Genomic DNA, 19,221 nt, shown 5'->3' with positions numbered 1-19,221 from the left:
TATACATAATTTGTTTTGTATATATTTGTTTGTTTTATATATATTTTATGAAAATTATTTTGTGAAGGTTAGTTAAGCTGAATCTTTTTTTCTGTTCGTGATTAAAGTTTGATGGTACAGAAACCTTGAGATCACGTATAATATAGCCAAAAATAAGTAAGTCATAAGGCTTTTGTTGTATATTAGGTGCGTAATGTTTTTTTTCCTGAAGAAATTGAAATCCTTTATTTAGAGAAATAATAAATACGTCAATGCTTAAAATATTAATTATAATATTAATTCAAAATGTTAATCATATCGGAGTAGATGGTAATTCGAAGGGACTAGATCCAGTAAATAAGCTGTATAAGAGAGAATTTCCCAGCCTGACGAATAAAGTCTGACGTGTCCTTCGTTCCTTTTGCGACCTCAAGACGACATAAGACATCACCATTCCGAAATTTTTGGTATCATTTTTTCCAGGTTTATGTTTTCTATAGGTTTTACATCTTCGCCCAAAGAAAGAGAGAGTTGAGCAAATCATATTTGCAGCCTTAGTAACATTTTTTTTTTTCAATTCGAAAACAAAAGAATGCAATATCTGATATGCTGCTTGTCGGATGTTATCACTGACTTGATTTTGTGAATTTACATTGTCAGCTTCGCCAAGCTATATAGTCCATTTTAAACCTTAAGGTCAACACTTCAGAACGCATTTAACGGCGGCAAGATATATGAATTTAAAGAGGAATTGTGATCGATCAAATGTAAAAGCATCGAATTAATTCGCGCACCTATAACACACATTTTGAAAAGAAATTTTTTGGATTTGTAAATTGTGTTCCCGCAAAGAAATAATTACTATAATAAGCATTAGCATACGTGATAGAGGTGTTGCGTGATCAAGAATAGAGGAAATGTCATGAAAGCCAACTGTCGCCGCTGTCGGAACATCAGTCGCAACTTCTCTGTGTTGGTCAATGACGAGCGACCGACGGAGCTCACCCACTTACCCACCTTCCACTTTGCAAATTAGAGACATGCAAATACAATGTTATCGCGCCATCTCTGACGGAACAGATTGCACGCTGCGCGTCGCCCCGGTATTACGCACGCATAGGAGCGCTCTGTGCAATCTCCGTTACGTCAACTGCCAAAGGCGAGATGGAGAAATGGCTCTTTGGGCTTTTGTACGATTTCCGATATGGAGGAGCGAGCAAACGGAAACGCGCTAAAGACGTGCGCGGAAATACGTGCGCGGAGAACGGACGGCGTACTCTCTCTCGGCTAATATTGGCTGAGCTAATATTGAAAAACGGATAGAAAATAGCGGGAATCGTCTAAATCAATTCCGACAGTGCGCTAGATTTCAATGTGATCAATTATTTATGCCTTGATCGTTTGATATCTGTGATGCTCTCGCGGCGTGGAATAATGTTTGCTTGGACTTCCGGGTCGGAGCCGCGTTTCTTGTCAAATTGTTTCCAACGTTTCGCTCATTTCGGGATAAGAGTAATCTGCCGTAATCTTAATCTTTCCTTGTTGCTGGTTGTTGACTCATCTTAATGATTTCCTTTCTTCTTCGGATAAAATCGGACAGATAGATTTATTATGTGCTCTGGGAAAAATTCCTGGGAGCGCAAGAAAGAAAGGGAGAATAACATAAATTATGAAAGGTGCGAAAGACAACATAAATGCATAAATGAGCAAAGCATCGTGCACGTGCTGATGTTAACGATATTTCGGCTATTTTATAGTCCCAAACAGTTTGACTTTGAGATAATCAAAGCAAACTACATAAAAATTTAAATCTAATCTATCACACTGAAGCCATTTTCAACTTCCAACTTTTAATTACTCGTAAACTAGTGGAATGAGGAATTTCGGTTCACGCATTGAAAAAAGTTCTAGTTGATGGGGATATAAGGTTTTAATACAGTTATTTTAATTGCCTTCTATAGAACAACTTGTTCTCCTCACGACTAACGGCACATTTGTTCGCAGTTCTAGTTGTTAATTTTTTTTGGAATTGTATTATGTAGGCAGAAAGTTCAATTGCAATTCTGGTCACAGGAAAAACCAAAGTTTCTCTAGAGTGTTAACGACAAAGACCTAGTTCCATAACTTACTTCGACCGAAGTTTAATTCGTTAAAGGCCTACTCAGACAAGCTTTGCATAATCACATTGTTCATATGTACAAGAATATTAACTAATGTAAAACGCGTCTAATACAAGAGGCATTCTCTTACCGCACAGTTGATTTCCTTATGCGTATGTGATAATGCAAGTTTGTCTGGATAGGCTTTTAACGCATCCCAGTTAAAGTAAAGAACCTCAGTTAAAGTGTGAAATCAGGCCTAAGGAGAATGTCAATAATTGGGTGTATTTTAGTCCATACGTTTCTGTTCGACACAGATGCCGACTTAAGCTTTATCCACAATTCTTTGCTTGCTGTTTCTTTCTCTCTATCTCTTTCTGACCTTAAAGCTTGATCTACAATGTGCTCTTTGTTTCCTGCTTCTTTCTCTTTATCTCTTTTTTTATTTAAATCTTGAGCCTTTAGTTAGAAAAAGATAAAGAATAAAAAACAGGAAGCAAGAGCATTGTAGATTAGAATTAAGACTTAAGCCAGGAAAAGACAGAGAACAAGAAACAGAAAGCAAAGAGCATTGTACATTAAAGACAGCGTGTTCCAGCTGAATGCTAATTGCAATGTCGCTACAGAGACTTTAACAACAGATCCTCTCTCTCTCTCTCTCTCTCTCTCTCTCTCTCTCTGACCGATTTAAAAACGATCTCTTCATAGCGGGAATATCGAGAGGGTCATCGTTCGCTGCAAACTTTCAAATTTCCAACATCGTGTCTTCTCATCGCGCGATCAGTGGCTGCTGCGAGATGCGGTAACACAGGAAAGTGAACCGATTCGCGACATGGCACGTCGCACACTTATTTCCGGAACAGCGGAAGTGCTTTTTTGTTCGGCGGCGAAGGTGGCGGCGGCGGCGGTGGCGGCGGCGGTTGCGGCACGTACACTTTCACTGATTTTCCCGATCGGGCGCGAAAGGGAGCGGAGTGCGCACGGCACCGTTGATATCGCATCCCGTTGATCAGTAGGCTATCTAACGGTGATCACGGGCGACCTCGTGTTTAAGCGGGCGCTTCCTCGTCGAGCGGGCTAAAGGAGAGCGTCCCGAGAAAATCAAACGCGCGGACCATATAAACACGCAACACGCTCGCCACCGTCCACGCCGGCACATGCCTGACGAATCCGCCTGCCGTTACTCTTTTCAAATCGGATCGCATCGCCACCGAAAAGGCTGCTACGTGTCGTGAGTCCCAATCCAGCGGACCGACGCGAGGCGCCTCGATAATGTGGGTCGGCGATGGTCGCGCAAATGAGACGGCCTCTCTTACGCCAGACTTGCTTGTAGATTCGGCGAAACAAATTTGTCATTTTGCTTAATGCAAATTCGTCGCTCGGCGTGTAACGCTAGACGAGAGATCCAAGTGTGGCACACTCGAAAGCAGATCATCAGTAGCCTTTTCGATTGACTCCTGTCTCGTTGCTTCTCCTTCCTTCTTGCTTTCTTCCTTTCAGACGTCACACGCGCGAGAAATACAAGTGACGTATGATGAAAATATTGGCCGAACGACCCAAGAGGAGACCCGTTACGGGAATATGAATATTCTTATGTGCGTGTCCTTCTTCAAGACATTCTCTAACGACGTTTTAACGACACCACCGTTGAACATTGAACTTGACCGACTGCGAGGAACATAGCCTTCAACGGACGATGCCGATATTTCTCGAGGCCTCTCTCGATCGGTATACTCGACAGGTATACCCGACGGAATGAGTACCGTAAACTTCCGGCAAGATCCAAGGTCGGTTATTCACTGGAAAGCCGTGGAAAGAAGCTTGGAGGCTTCTTCAGAAGATCGCGCCACAACCTTGCGTACATTATCAACCATCAATCAGACGTTATCAATCCGCAAATCTGATTTCAAATAAGTCATAGCAGAAAAAGAAAAGAAAAGAAAAAAAAACAGGATTTACTTTACCATTTGATTTAATTCTTATTGTGTTTCTAATTTTTTGTTTTCAATTATTTCTACACAAAGTATGAAAAGTACACTATCGACAAAATGAACTTTCTTGTGACATAATAATAATATATTTTATTTTTATAAATACGTATACAACGAAAATACTTTGTGTAACTCTTGATTTGATTTCCGAACTAATGTCGTGTCCTTCATGGGTTTGTTTCCCCACGCCTAGAAACATATAATCTCATCCTTCGCGAAATGGTTTTCGCGAAATTCTTTTTATGGTCTCAAGAAGATTCTTCTGAAACCAATAGGAAAATATTCTAATACCCAAAAATAAGGACTTTAGTTGCAATGAGCTGTTTCCTGTGTAATCCCATATTTTAAACAAATTTTTACCGGAAAAGTATTTCTCTTCTAGTAAAGTGGATTATTAATTGGGAACATTCTATTCTAACATTTTTAACAACATAATAATTTTTAGAACATAATATTGTACTGTAGCTAAAAGGTGAAATTGTGTGCTAACTTTAAAAATATTGCGCTTATAATATTTCCCTTTTGATTTTAGAAGAATACTCTTGAGGCCACATATAAACACTTGCTAAAGATAAGATTATTTATATGTTTTTTTTTACATGGGATTATATTCACATACTTTTTTACATCGAAATAAATTCACGAAGTATGCGACACCAACACAGAAGCCAGATCAAGCTTTGTGTAATTATTGCCCGACTAAATGCCACGCAGCAAAGGTATATCCTTAACACGCGGATCTCGTGGCGATTCGAATCTCACGTTCGAATTCAAGGGCGCCGCATTATCAGAAGTTGTTTTCTCAGCCGTAGCTTGCCACTCGTCCGCGTATATCGGATGCAACATATTTTTGTCGCGATTAACGTCGAGTTCACTCGATACTGGATCCTTCCGAATTACACCAACAACATTGGCAGGTAAATCGCCACTAAGGACGAGACTTCTGCCTGTTGCAATCACCGTAGACTCTATTTTTGAGTTATTATTCTTCCCCAGATTCAAATCAATCGCTTTGTGCTCTTGAAAGGCGATGTCGTTCATCTTGCTCCAATTGAAAACCGTAGAGTTCGACATCGCGATCGTGGGTACTTCCTGATAGTCCTGATAGTCCGGATAATCGATGTTCTCCGCGTTTGCGATGACCTCGCCCATCATTGGCGCGCGATCAGGTCCATTTTCCGTCTTGATTACTTTGTCGTGCGACAATGTCATCGATTGCCTGTGGAAGCTGCGACCCCATCCACCACCACCATTGTAGCCTCCCCCTCCCCCTCCTCCTGAAGGGGTACCATAACTGCTTGGCGGTGGTGCGCTGTAACTATCGCTAAGCCCGCCGCCGCAGCAACCGCCACCACCACCGCTACCGCCGCCTGAGGATTTTGTGAGGAGAACAATTTCCTTCAGCTGACCTGGAGACGAAGTGCAACGTGTAATCGTTACCAAGATTTCGTAATAAGTCACCGAACAGGAGCACATAAGTGGCCCCATCTGTGAACGATGCTATAATATTTCTAATGGATATTAATCGATTAAAATGTCCTTTGATTAAAATTATCGGTAATCCAATAATCAAAATAAATCAACCGTCATATATTTACTCACGAATAATTTAATCAATTGATGAAATTAATTATTACTCAGTACGTAACCAATCAAATCAAAGATTGATTGATAATCAATCTCTTCGATCGATTAAGTTTTTCGCGATTTTATGCCGATTGATTAACTGGAATTATCAATTTGTTCAGTATTTCAGTCAACTAAGTTTTAATCGATTAATAACCTTCAACATTGTCAACGTGTTAATCGCATTTATAGTTCAGTTGTAAATGTCATAGACAGAAAATTGAAGAAGAGAAAGATCGAAATGGACGTACCTCCTCCTCCTCCACCGCCGCTTTGCCAAGGACCACCGCCTTTGCCAAATTTCTGCGACAACATCATCATGGACAGCATCAAAGACATGCCGCCCATCATTATACCTTTCATCGCCGCCAAACCTGTATTATATCAAACACTCGATTATCCTTCGTCGTTGGAAATTTAGTATGCGATACAAGCTACATTCGGCATTGTAAATCGAAGATGTCGGATTGCTCTTTTACTTCGAAAATGCACAAAAATGAGAGAGATACGAGATCTCGTATCTTTTTCATTTCTATGCATCTTCGAGATGAAAGAACAATCCGACGTCTTCGATTTACAATGCCGAACGCAGCTGCAGTATGTGATGCAGCAATGCATTTGGATAATGCAATCGCGCGTTTCAAATGGCAAACTTGAAATGACACTTGAGGCGAACGTGTGACATTACCCATCAGCTTCATCTTGACCATCATCAGCATGCCCATCATCATCATCTTGCACTTGCCGCCTTTGCCTTTGCCACCGCCTCCTCCTTTCTTTCCTCGTCCTGTAGTAAGTTGTATTTAGTAAATTCACAAAGTGAAGAACGATAATTTTTTAATCTTTTGTAGTTTGAATTATCTTCGACGTTTCTTTCAATTCGTAAAAATTGGATTACTTTACAATGGTATTCTATAGTTTTCCCAATGACTTCAATATTCTAATAATTAACTAATATAACACATTGATATAAAAGTATATTTATAGAATATATTAATTAAACTAATTTTTTACACACACGTTAATATTATATTCGATAAAAATATATATTTCAGTAAATAAAAAAATAAAAATTTCTGTGTATTTTTATTTATAGAAATGTATGTAAACATAGAAACATATTTTTATTAAGATATTTATAGAAATGTGTTTTTATTTATAGAAAAACGCTCACAGAAATATATTCCTATATATTTACAGAAATATATTTAAATAAAATATAACATTACTATATAAAACATTGATTTAAAGAGTACGACTAGAATCGCGTTTCGTTCCACTTAAACTTTTAAGGACTAATTTTTTAAGAAAAAGAAAGAAGTTAATTATTCTTTTAAGATTAATTATTCTTAAAGAGTTAATTCAATAATAAGAATTGATAAATTTTATCTCAATTAAAATATCTGCACATTCCTTACATTAAAAAAGATTTGTTTTTATTTAACAATGCGATATTATTTAGTCAACTGATAAAATATTACTGAACCAAAAAGTAAGGTTTCTTCATTTTGAAAACACATATGTCCTCTGTAAAATTAATATTAAATTTCACACAATAAATGTTTCATTGTACGATAAAAATATCACATTGAATGTAGTCAAATATACTTCCATTTCTAATAACTATTTGCTGAGGAGTATTGGTGTGCTTATCTTACTTGTGTGGATAAAGTGAATACTCTGCTTGAACGCAGTGTTTCTGTTTTTTCAGTGCAAGAGACGTCCGAAAGCTTCGTGACGTCTCTCAGCATTTGTATTGCGCGCTGGTTCCGTTCGCGCTTACCTTCTGCCACGGCGGTGTCATCCAACATCACGTCGATCTGATTCTTCTCCCGCTTGCTGTTCCACCGGGGCAGCGTGATACGCAGAGTGAAGGAATCGAATAAATCGTCCACGCTGCGCTCGATACTGACGTCCGAGTCATTCCTCGCAGCCCGACCGTCGGAGCGCGCGATTCTGCTCCTCACCAGCTTCACGTCCTGTCCGAGCAGCGTGATCTCATCGAGGCGACCCACTGTCTCCAGAAAACGGACGAAACGCTTTCTGATGCAGCCCAACGAGAACTCGATGATGCATCGGCCGATGTCCTTAACGGGAAACTCCGGGAAGTAGTCGTTCTCGTCGTCGTCCTTGCTGTCACCCGACTCGTCCTTGACTGACGGGACCACCTTCACGTCGATGTTGACGCCGTTCCTCTTCAAGTTGAATATCCGACGCTCCAGTCCCACCTTGTGGACCTCCGCGCCGTAATCCTTGACGACTCGGCCGTTTCTCTCGTGCGCGTTCGCGTGGATTGCGCACGCGATCAGCAGGAAAAGGGCGAACATTAGGACGCGCGAGAATGATGGTCCTCGCGAGACACTGACAACTTCGGCTAAGAATTATCGGCTGACACTAACTGATCCCCGGGTCATCGCGATATCGTTTATATACACCGAGATTTATGTCATTCGCGGTATCCGCCCGGCGTCTCGTCACGATTGTCATTATTCGCAGAGGAACGTCATCTAACGATGAACCCGCAGGAAAGCGGATCTGGAGTCTTTCGTCGAGTCTCAGCCGCAATCGCACGGCGCGTTGAATGCTTCTTCGAAACGCCTTGCGGATGCTGTAAGCCGCTTTGTGCGATGCGCTGACACGCTTCCGAGGAAATTTGAGAGACCAAGTCTCTCAGCCGCTTGCGAATCAACCAATCCCACCGTCAGGTGGGATTTGAAAAATATGATTATGCATTTTGCTTGTTCTTTAGACATTAGATCTCGATTAGATGTCGACGTCAGATGCATTAAAGTGGATCACAAATATGTAATTTTTGCCGGGATGAGACCGTCTAACCTCGACTGCGTGCAAATATATCCGCTTCCTTGATTAATTAAGGTCAGGAAAAATGAAGAATGTATCCTGTTGCAACCGAGTTAACTGCAGTATTACAGATGACGGTTGTTATTTTTAGAGCAGAGAATTCTGGATTACACGCTTGTAAAACACAAACACAAAGATATAGAGATCTTCGAGGATGTAAGGGTGTAACAAAAATATGAGAATTTGTCAGACATAATCGGGCATCTCTATTGTAATTTCTCGCGACTGCCAATAAAATAATCATTATTATTATTTGAATAAATGATCAAAGTCTTTAAAATTGAAATCAAAATACGAAGACTACGAGGATTTACAAGAACATAAGAGAGAAGCAAAAGTGAAAAAGAAAATAATCCACAAGAATTAACAAAAATATAAAAATTTACCAAGCATAGTCAACATCTGTGTTGTAATTTTTCTTATGGCTTCCAATAGAAGAAATATTATTATTATTTGAATCAATGGTTGAAGGTTCTAAAATTAAAATCGAAATACATAGAACACAAGAAGAACAATGAAAGTCAAATTGCCGAAATTAGGTGTATATTTTTCAACAGAAATTGTTTGGTGTACACGTAAATACAATTAGAGTAGCAAAATATTTTGACCAAAATATATTTACCAAAACAGTCACATATTACAATATATTTACGTAACAGTCGCAATTATGGATCAAGTCTCAATTCAGAGTCAAACTTGGTTTGTTAATGTATTAAAAAGTACACATTATAATTAAAATACGAAAAAAATTGTTTCATATATATATATCACAGTTTTTATACAATTATATTCTAAGGTTACATTCATAAACATTCTCAATATTTAAAAAAATTCTCAATTCTATGTCAGTTATTTTACCGACTCTTTAGATTTATGAAAGCGCTGGAAAGAGAGAGATAGGAAAAGAAAGAGGGAGCCATATATATCATTATTCTATATAGAGACTAAAGTACACACAATATGGATATTATTGATATAAAATTAAATATTGTATAGCCCATTATAAAGCGCATAATATTTGCTCATAATGGGACTTGGGCATAAATATTCCTAATTATTCTTTTTTAAAATAATTAATTTAATAATTAATTATTTTAATTAATAATTAATTTAAAACAAATCAATTTTATACTTTAAAATAAATCAATGAGTCCAATAATTCTGCTTTTTAAACTATGATGTGTTAGTTGCTTGTATCGGTATTAAAAGTTTGTTTTAATGTTCGATTGGAATCTGTATAAATAATTGAAAGTTACTCTAATCTTAAATGACTCATAATTAAGACCGTTATCTTATTTCATAGTCATCTTCAGCCATATTATTCGCAATATAACTGAAATGAATGGTCCATAAAAGCAGATGTTAAAGCCACATGCACCTATCGACATTTTAGATCTCACTATCTTCATATTCTTGTTTCTTATAGTATTTCGATTTTAATGTTATAGCTTTTAATCGTTTATTTGAGTAATAATAGTGCTTATTTTATGGAAAGCCATAAAAGGTATAGATGCTTGATTATGCTTGACAGATTACGAAATATATTGTCTGTGAAGGACGAGCCTTGTTTCAATAATATTCAGAATATGATTAATATGTTGTAAAAAAGACGTATCTAAATAATACTTAAATTATCTTCGGCGTTTCTTAAGATGCAACGTGTACGATATTGTACGATATTGTACAGTAATGCGCGCCTTCGCAGTTGCAACACACCGTGTTCCTGCGCAGAAACGACGATCCCGACCGTGCAGTGGGGTAGTCCGATCGACGGTCCAGCGTCGGTGAAGGTGCCGGCCTTGTTACTTCCTAATTGGTTCGTACATTCACCTTCTCGGAGATATCTACGTTTAACCGCGCGGATTAAATTGCCGTGACGGCGAGTACGCGCGGGCTTTTCAGCGCGTGATGCGCGCTTCTGCAGGCTGCAGGCATTCACGCCAGCTGGTCGGAAAACAGTCGACAACGTACAATTTTCTTGATAAAAACTAACAAATCCGAGAGACCGTGTCCAAAACGACGTAAGGTAAGAAACCGCTCTCAACCGTCGCGAATCGTCGCGGAGTAATGACGGTGTATGCGTTAGGGTTTTTACAAACGTGTTCTTTTATTACACAACTTTACAATAACGAAATAAATATTCAAAAATCATGTACATGATCTTGGTGAATTCGCGCGGGCGGCGATGATACGAGCTCCTCTCGGCGGTCTGGGGCCGATCGAGAACGCAACGACGGCCGCAATAAATACGCCTAAGTAACTATAAATAATAATAAGGGCGATTACTCTCGTGGAGAGGGAGCGATGAGATGAGACTGAGCGAGGGTTGGTACCTTGATGACGGGAGAAAATCGGAATGAAATGGAATGAAACGAAGTGTGGCGCAGAGCGAGATGAGGGCGAAAGAATGTGAGGGGGAGGAAGAAGAGAAAGAAAAAAGAGAGAAAGAGTACAGATGACAGCGACAGTGCATGAAGAGGCTGAAGGGAGGACAGAGCGGGAAAATTCGGTGAGGTAGAGATGTGTGCTAACGAATTGCGTCGTGTGCCGGCGAGGTCGCGCTCGCGCGAGAACCCATCTCGGCCGGGTCAGATGATCGGATTAATCGATTAATTCTGCAAGATCGATCTGCGATCGCGCGCGTTGCCGTACTTGAGCACGGCCTGCTGCAGGGAGTCGTGCACGGAGTCCAGGGACCTGCCGTATCCGGAGTGCCCGTATCCGTGGCCGTGGTGCTCCTCCGAGCTGTGCGTGTGCGAGCTGGAGTACACGGGCTTGCTGACGATCTCGTATGTGGTCTTCTTGTCGCCATGGCTCGCCAACGACTTCAGCCCGATGATCGCGGACAGCATGAGCGCCATCAGACCGGTCATCAGGGCTTTTCCGGCCAGGAGGGCCAGCGCGCCGAATCCCACCGCGCCCAAAGTTCCCTTCATCATCATCAGGCCGGCCATCAGGGCGCCGTGGCCGCCTTTGTCTTTCTTACGTCCTGTCGAACATTCGAGGCTCAATTGGTGTTTCTGAACGCGAAGATCTAATATCAAGTACATATTAAATAACCCAAGCGGTTAGATCATTTCTTTATATATAATTTTATATAATTTTGTTTCTTACTTCTCCCTTGCTGAGCGTTCTCGACAAAAACGCTTTGAAGTGATCTTGACAAACTAAATCGACTGATTTTTTAAGTTCTCACTCGACTAAAACTCGCGAATTTAGAATTACTCGATTGAATTTAAGGACTCATACACAACTTCCTCATTATTCCTGATTAAAGATAAAAAGCGACTAAGGAATTAAAATCCCCGACCGGAGTCTAATCTTCTAACCTGTCTCGACATTTTGGTTGCCGCCCAAGCCGAGTTGCGCGAGCGTCTCCTCGTTGAAGCTTCTAGCGGCCTCGAAGGTCTTCGGATCGAAGAGCTTGATGGAGATCGAGTGGCTGTTGAGGTAGCTGCCGACCTTGTGGACCAGGTACGCGTCCAGCCTCTTCTCGACGTCGTTCGGGAAGTCCCTCGCAAGATTGGCGACCACCTCCGACGTCGGGACGTCGGCGGAGCCGTTCTCCTTGATCACAGATACACCCGGCAGGATACCGATGTCCTCCTGCTCCGACAGTTTATCCAAGAAGGACACCACGTCCAGCTTGAGGCACGTGGCACTGTACGACTTGCCGCAGTCCTTGTTCAGATTCGGCGCCAGATTCTCCGGCGCCTCCTCCACCATCTGCCTCGAGGTGCGTCTCTCGATTTCCGCGCTGGCGCATGCCGACAGTAGGAGGACCAGTAGGAGCCGGTGGCAACGTGACGACCGGACGACGACGTTCGTAATTCCTCTCATCGCGAGTTTTCAGATATCCGGACAGAGACAAAGGAAGACAGACGGACAGACAGACAGTCGTCAGCGAGGCAGGACTCGTGCGGGTCTGTTTACTGATTCTCCGTCCCGGGACCTACGGATCGCCAGCAGCGCGACGATATCCTCGAAGACGAAGGACCCAGCCAGAAGCTGACGGACGAGACGCGTATCGTGCACTGGGCATACCCTCGGATACTTGCAGTATATATAGAGCGAGTCACCGGGTAGTCCTTTTTCCTTTTTGCCTTTCGGTCGTTCCATACATTCTCCGTAGTCGAGAGCACCGGCGACGGAACTCTCTTCTTTGCGGACGCCGAAGAGGAGGCAGGGCGGCCTCTCGCAGCCGTCCAACGGCGGCGGCGGCAGCGGCGGCGGCGGCAACAGCCGCTGCTGCGGCGAGAGGGAGCGTCAAATAGAGCGGAGAATTCGAATCTGAGTCAAATTTGCGGGGAAAAAAGTGCGCGGCAATGAACGGCCGCGGGAGATGATGAATGAGAGCGAAGGCTCTCGTGTCGCGCCTTCTTCGGGTCTGCGTTAACGGCCGCGTTACGGTTAACACGCATAGGCGCGATCGGTCCCCTTATTCAATCACTCCGTTCCTTTCTTCGTTTTCGTCGTCTTGAGTGCGTATCACTGCCGCCCCCCGCTCCCCATTCGCGGATGTTATGATCCATGAAGAATTTCACCGTATTATCGCCATTTGTAGGTTTGTAGGTATCGCGCGAGCGGGGCGTTTCGTTTTTGTACTTTTTTTTCGTGCATCGCGCTACGAAAATGTGAGAGATCGCGCAACGACGACGCGAGGTAAATTTCACACGGCTATCGAGCTCATTCGGCAATCTATTTTCCATCGTGCACGCACGATTATTTTACTATCAGAAAGATTATCTCTCCCCATTCGGTCATTTTTCAGAGCATCGCGTCGATTTCACGCGCAGTTACATTCTTGCACACGGGCGAATGATCTTTACATTCGATCATCTTCAAGCAGCGGGTACCCCCCGCGAGATTCGTGCTGCGATGTAAAAGCTATAATATGTGGGACATGTAGTACAAAGCGCTCTAATTTTATGGATCTGGTTGGCCTAGAAAATCGCCGCGGCGCGTTATCAGGAGAAGGCCGGCGCGGTTTCACGAGGGTGAAACGCGCGCGTCAATTGCGGCACAGCCATGGACAATGGCCCCGCGAGGGAGAGCCTTGACGGAACCGGCCGATCTTCCGAAACACATGACTTAATCGCGCGGCCGACGATTGCTCTTCGTCGCCGCTCGTCGGCGACACCACTTTCGGTTTCAAGAGCGAAACCAAGCGGGCGACCGGACAAAATGTGCGCGGTTCGTAAATCGCATTCGAGAGCCGCAAATTGAAAAGTTCGTCACTTTGGCGGCGACCAGCCGGCCAGTCGGCTGGCACACGCCGGCTAGGCGTGTGTCGTCGTGAAAATTATTATCGCGGGCGAGGCGAAACGAGACGGCAGTCCTACTTTAAATCAGCCCAGTTTAGCTCGTAGGAGATCCGATTTTCGCGCGCCACGCTCGAGCAACGGCGCCTCAGACGGATCTGCTGATGTGAAAGTACGCAGTCGATTTTCACGAGGCAACTCGATGGGATCTTATCGCAGCGACGCGTGCTCACGTGTTTGTGTCGCGCGTAACACTCGTAAACACACACGCACGCACACACAAATACACGGCGGGATTCGTGCACGTTTAGATGCAACGCGTTGCAGAACAGGTGTGCCGACTCGGAGAGTCGACTAGCCTTCTTCCCGAGGCATCCATTTCGCGACTTGCTGCTTCCTTTTCGCGCGCTGCCTTCCTTTCGTTAATAATCGCGCGATCTCGGGCGCGTCGCGTTGCTCTTGTTCGATTGTCGCGAAGCCGCTCGCGACAGAGGCGAGATAGTGGGCGTCGGCTGCGAATCCCACGATCCTCAACGTCAACGGCGATAGGGACGGGTCGCCGCGACCCTGAATGGTATTTCGTGACTCGTCCTTGACGCGAATGACATTGACAATTGTGACAGACAAGGAGAGAGAGGACAACATGATAATTGATGGGGAATAATTGATATCCAAATTACTCCAGCGATCTAAAGCTGATTGATTAATACTGATTGATTAATAAGAATGAAATAGAATAAAATAGAGTGGAATTTGATTTATTACACTCTAGAGGATAAATCCTGTGAGAGTGAAAAACTGTTACAAAAATATAGATATAAATAATAATTGTAAAGAAATAGAAATTTGAAATTAAAATTACCAGTAACATAAGACTAATTGATTAATAGAATAGAGTAGAATAGAATAAAATTTATTAAGCTCTATAAGAAATCCTGTGAGAGGAACAATTAAGAAATGTTACAAAAATATAGATACAAACAGTTGTTGTAAAAATATAGGAATATTTGAAATTCAAATTACCAGCAATCTAAAACTAATTGATTAATAGAATAAAATAGAATAGAATTTAATTTATTTTACCCCTTAGAAATCCTGTGAGAGCAACAATTAAGAACACACAAAAATATAGGTACAAATAATTATTGTAATATAATAGGAACATTTGAAATTCAAGTTATCTACCAGTAATCTAAGATAGATCGATTAATAGGATGGAATAGATCACTTCGTAGTCTACTCACGCTAAATTCTAGCGCTTCAATTTGTCGCGTTTGGTTTTTCCGAACCTCACTCAATGTCGGTCGGGACAGCTACATAATCTGCGCTTACTGTTTTTTGCGAAGCCTTAGGGAGATCGGTGTTACATGTGTTACTGCCAGTTAACGATTGATGTCGATCAATGCTTTGCGGTATTTGGGACATTCGATGAAAAATCGTGTCGCCTGATTTCGCGGCTTATACAAGCCGATGGCATTCGCGATGCAGCAGTCGTGATATCTTTGATACTTGAATGGTAATAAAGTGATATTTTAATGAAATAAGCAAGAAATAAGAACCACACGGATTGGCGATTGAAATTGATTAACTTATTGCGAAAAGATAATGGAAATAAATCAATGCGCATGCGTGACTCTTATCGGCTCTTATTGATTGAATGTCTGAGAGCCTTCATACAAATTCCAATATCTTAATATACTCTTAGTACATTTCTTTCAGATTAATTAAAAAGAATCGAGTGAGATAAAAAATCACTCAAAATTATTTAAATGTCTCTTAACTGATTTAATAATATTTTTTTCAGTAACAGTTTTTCGTGTCTCTTCATGCCAAATCGAGAAACCAGCTCTTGCCAACATTCGGCTGTGCGTTCGAGCATTCTAAGGACGACGGCGCCCATTCGCAAATGCGAGCGCGAGTGGGCGGAATCACGCGCAGGCCGCAAAGTTACCCCACTTGCAGTCGAAATCGAGAACTCGTTGTTTCAAGAAAGTCGCTCGCGTTTACTCGACAATTTGCGACAATTCAGAGAATGTTCACGCGCTGAATCGGCGAGGAGAGCGCACCCATAATTTCGGCCTGGCGAATCGCGATTCTTATATACCAAAATGGCCGGGACGTCGACGTCGGTATACTGTTAGGAATTTAGAAGAGTATACGCGACGGGAAATAGTTCGCCTTGGAAAGCTCGGAATTGCCGTGCGTCTGGAACGTTGTTTACCATATTGTCCGTCAACAAACGGTATCTCCACAATTTTCACGGACGGCCGGCTCTCTTCCGGGAAACCGATCGTTGTCCTTCCCTACTTCGACGCGCGTCCGCGCGGATATATAAATTATTACGACATTTCGCGCGGCACCGTCGCTCCTTCACCGGAGGAAAATTCGCATTTTCTCTCGGCATTCCGGCATAATGGTATAATGAGAGAAATTACCCGATAAAAAATTAACAAACGGATATTTCCGGTCAAATTCCGATCAATTTTTATATCCGATTAAATTTAATCAGATACTATTGATCATAATGGCATTTCAACAATTCGTAATTTCATTCATGATTCATAATTTCTCTTAGTGTGGAGAAAGTCTGATTTGTCGTTCTTTGATCCCAGATTATCAATAATCGTATCGGTTTAAAATCAGGCTTATCATTATCAGTAATTGTACATCAATAATTGATCAGCTTTAGATTATTGATTATTTGGATAGTAATTTTTTGCCTCATTTTTCTCAAAAACTGTCTCCGCCTTTATTTTTGTGAAAGTTCTTAATTGTTGCTCTTACAACAATTCTTATCTTGAAGTACAATAAAGCAAATTCTATTCTATTCTATTCTATTCTATTCTATTCTATTCTATTCTATTCTATTCTATTCTATTATGTTAATTAATCAGTGTCTTAGAGATTACTAATAATCTATTCTATTCAGTTAATCAATCAATTTTAGATTATTAATTAATAATTTGAATTTCAAATGTTTCTATTTTTTACGACGATTACCTTAACTATTTTTTAAATTCTTAATTGTTGTTCTTATAAAATTTATCCTAGAGTATAATAAAGTAGATTCTGTTCTATTTTATTTTATTAAATCATTGGTAATTTAAATTTTAAATGTTCCTATTTTTCACGGCAGCTGTCTGTATCTTTATCTTTATAACAATACTTTATTATCGCTTTTACAAGATTTACTGGAACATAACAAAGAGTATTCTATTCTGTTCTATTCTATTAATTAATCGTTTAGCCCTTTGCGTTTAGCACTTCAAGTACCAATCTGTGTGATGGTTTTCGAGAATTCTGGAATTCCACTTTGCACATGCCGACTCAATTAGCAGTAACAATATAACACATTTTATGAGAAATCGCGGTCTATAGCCGTCTGCTGGCAACGGATTCTTTTCACTTAATTGACCGCATCTGAGAGAACAAACTACTTAACGTCACGCGAAACTCTGCAAGGCACCAGGAATTAAAATAGTATATCCGGCTATATGTGACACAAGACTCACGCGTTTCTCTTTCGAATGTATATCCGCCTCTAAAAACGCCAACTTCTTCGAGATTATCTTGAAAGAACGTGTCAAATTTATTCGGGATAGGTGCAAGACGCGAGCATGTAGTGCATAGGTAGTACAGGATATATGCGTCAAGGTGCAAAACAAGAAGGCGAGAAGAAAGAGAGGCGGCATTACTAGCGCTGATACCTCTGGTGCCGGCCGAGTGATTGCATAGACCTCGTTAATTCGAGACCGCACGTCCGTTGCGTACTCGAAAAGCATCGCATGCATTTGTACTTTCGCATTTTCTTTTTATTCACGACTGCGCCAAGTGAACGTTATTCTGCGAGTAAATTCTGCGAATTCCTCGCCTGGCGAGTAAGTAATTTGAATTTCAAATGTTACTATTTTTTACGGCGACTGTTTGTATCTTTATTTTTGTAACAATTCTTAATTGTTATTTTTATAAAATTTATCTTAAAATATCGTATCTAATATAATAAAGTAGATTTTACTCTATTTTATTTTATTAAATTATTAATAATTTGAATTTTTCACGGCAACTATCTGTATTTTTATCTTTATAACAATACTTTATAACAGTATATACTTTATAACGTCTGGCAAACAACCGATTTGTCAGAATCGCGCGATCCTGTCGCCCGTGTTACGTCGCGCAGCACGCTTTGCGAATCGTGCCGATTGTTGTCGATTGAATCACGTCGAGGAGTGAATTAATTCATCGTTACTGATGAGAATACTGCGTCCTCCGTCATCTCCAAGGCAAAACACGCGAGGGACATCCTCGCGTCCATTTTTCAAATTCGAGGAGAAAACGGACGCTTCTTCCTTGCGTTAAGCCTCTGTTCTTTTCAAATTTGATATCTAAGCGATACCATATTAAAAAATTCAAAACTTGACGATATTTTCGAAAAACTGTGAAAATATTTATTCTATCAATACCTTAATATTATTTTTATATGATGGATAGTTTTTTATAGTAAACTAATAAAATAGTAGTGTAGAAGATAATTTTTTTTAGCATTATTAAAATCCCCTAAAATTCTACTACTCCTTAAGGTTACGTGGTATAAAGTCTCTTCACAACTTTTAAAGACTTTGCGTATGAATGAACTCACTCCTATTGATGAGCTAATGAGAGTGAGTTCATTGACAACAATTGAAACATTGAACATTCGAGAAGCCTGCTTATCGTCTTAATTTCAGACGATACCCAGGTCCAGGTCCAGATCCATGAACGCGAAATTATATTTGAGAATTTTCACGCAACGTGGAGACGTTCGTAAGCGGCAAGGTGTGCCGAGGTGAGGCGTCCTCATCGGCGTCGGCCGATCAGATGCCTGCCGTTCCTCATCGTGCTCGTCGCGCCTCGACGGTGCTGTCCTCTCCAACAGTCCATATATACCTGCATTTGCCGTCCCACTCCACGAGCCGACATAATCACAACCGATACCGTTATTCCGGCTCCCACCACGAAGGTCGTGTACCTGTGCGCGGCTGGGGCCCGCGTAGGAAGTGGAAGGAAAGCAACCACGTGGAGGCAATGACACACTAACCTTGATGCACGCGAAGCACCGAGGGGGAAACCTGGTGGACCAATAGCAGCCGCGGTCCGCTTTCCTACCTTAGTCGACACAGTGACCCCGTTTCCTTCCTCTTCCTAGTCTCCCACCCGGGCGATCCGCTCTCTCTCTCCCGCGCCTCCTCCCCCTCGCAACGCGTCATTCTATCTTCTCTCCGTCCGTGAACCTCCATCTAGGTCATTAGCCTTCTCGTCTGACCGACTGAATAACCCGCTTACGGCTCTGTACATACGCGCGTATATCTTTTCCTCTTCTCTCTCTCTCTCTCTCTCTCTCTCTCTCTCTCTCTCTCTCTCTCT

The 19,221-nt window shown here is 41.6% G+C and overlaps 2 protein-coding genes across 2 annotated transcripts; both read right to left on the bottom strand.

Moving 5' to 3' along the window:
• Positions 1-4,182: 4,182 nt before the first annotated feature.
• On the bottom strand, positions 4,183-8,287 carry LOC116840580. Its single transcript, XM_032807444.1, has 4 exons — positions 7,479-8,287; positions 6,384-6,482; positions 5,947-6,069; positions 4,183-5,478 (listed from the first exon to the last, which is right to left on the bottom strand). Exons 1-4 carry the CDS (start codon positions 8,020-8,022, stop codon positions 4,769-4,771), a joined length of 1,476 nt encoding a protein of 491 aa, XP_032663335.1. The 5' UTR covers positions 8,023-8,287; the 3' UTR covers positions 4,183-4,768.
• A 2,352-nt stretch (positions 8,288-10,639) lies between these two features.
• LOC116840582 lies at positions 10,640-12,613 on the bottom strand. The gene is made up of 2 exons (XM_032807446.1): positions 11,887-12,613; positions 10,640-11,546 (listed from the first exon to the last, which is right to left on the bottom strand). Exons 1-2 carry the CDS (start codon positions 12,395-12,397, stop codon positions 11,167-11,169), a joined length of 891 nt encoding a protein of 296 aa, XP_032663337.1. The 5' UTR covers positions 12,398-12,613; the 3' UTR covers positions 10,640-11,166.
• Positions 12,614-19,221: the final 6,608 nt, after the last annotated feature.

Source organism: Odontomachus brunneus, unplaced genomic scaffold (assembly GCF_010583005.1).
Source record: "Odontomachus brunneus isolate Ranch 3 - 2012 unplaced genomic scaffold, Obru_v1 Obru_scaffold_010, whole genome shotgun sequence".
Lineage (NCBI taxonomy): Eukaryota > Metazoa > Arthropoda > Insecta > Hymenoptera > Formicidae > Odontomachus > Odontomachus brunneus.
This window is presented reverse-complemented; position numbering and strand designations above follow the sequence as displayed.

What these genes read in the sequence shown, in the direction of transcription:
- LOC116840580 (XM_032807444.1), bottom strand. Translation starts at nt 8,022, where the DNA reads ATGTTCGCCCTTTTCCTGCTGATCGCGTGCGCAATCCACGCGAACGCG. An exon ending in TGACACCGCCGTGGCAGAAG is followed by an intron (nt 6,483 to 7,478) that starts GTAAGCGCGAAC and finishes AACTTACTACAG; the next exon opens with GACGAGGAAAGAAAGGAGGA. An exon ending in GGTCAAGATGAAGCTGATGG is followed by an intron (nt 6,070 to 6,383) that starts GTAATGTCACAC and finishes GATATAATACAG; the next exon opens with GTTTGGCGGCGATGAAAGGT.
- LOC116840582 (XM_032807446.1), bottom strand. Translation starts at nt 12,397, where the DNA reads ATGAGAGGAATTACGAACGTCGTCGTCCGGTCGTCACGTTGCCACCGG. An exon ending in CAACCAAAATGTCGAGACAG is followed by an intron (nt 11,547 to 11,886) that starts GTTAGAAGATTA and finishes AATGTTCGACAG; the next exon opens with GACGTAAGAAAGACAAAGGC.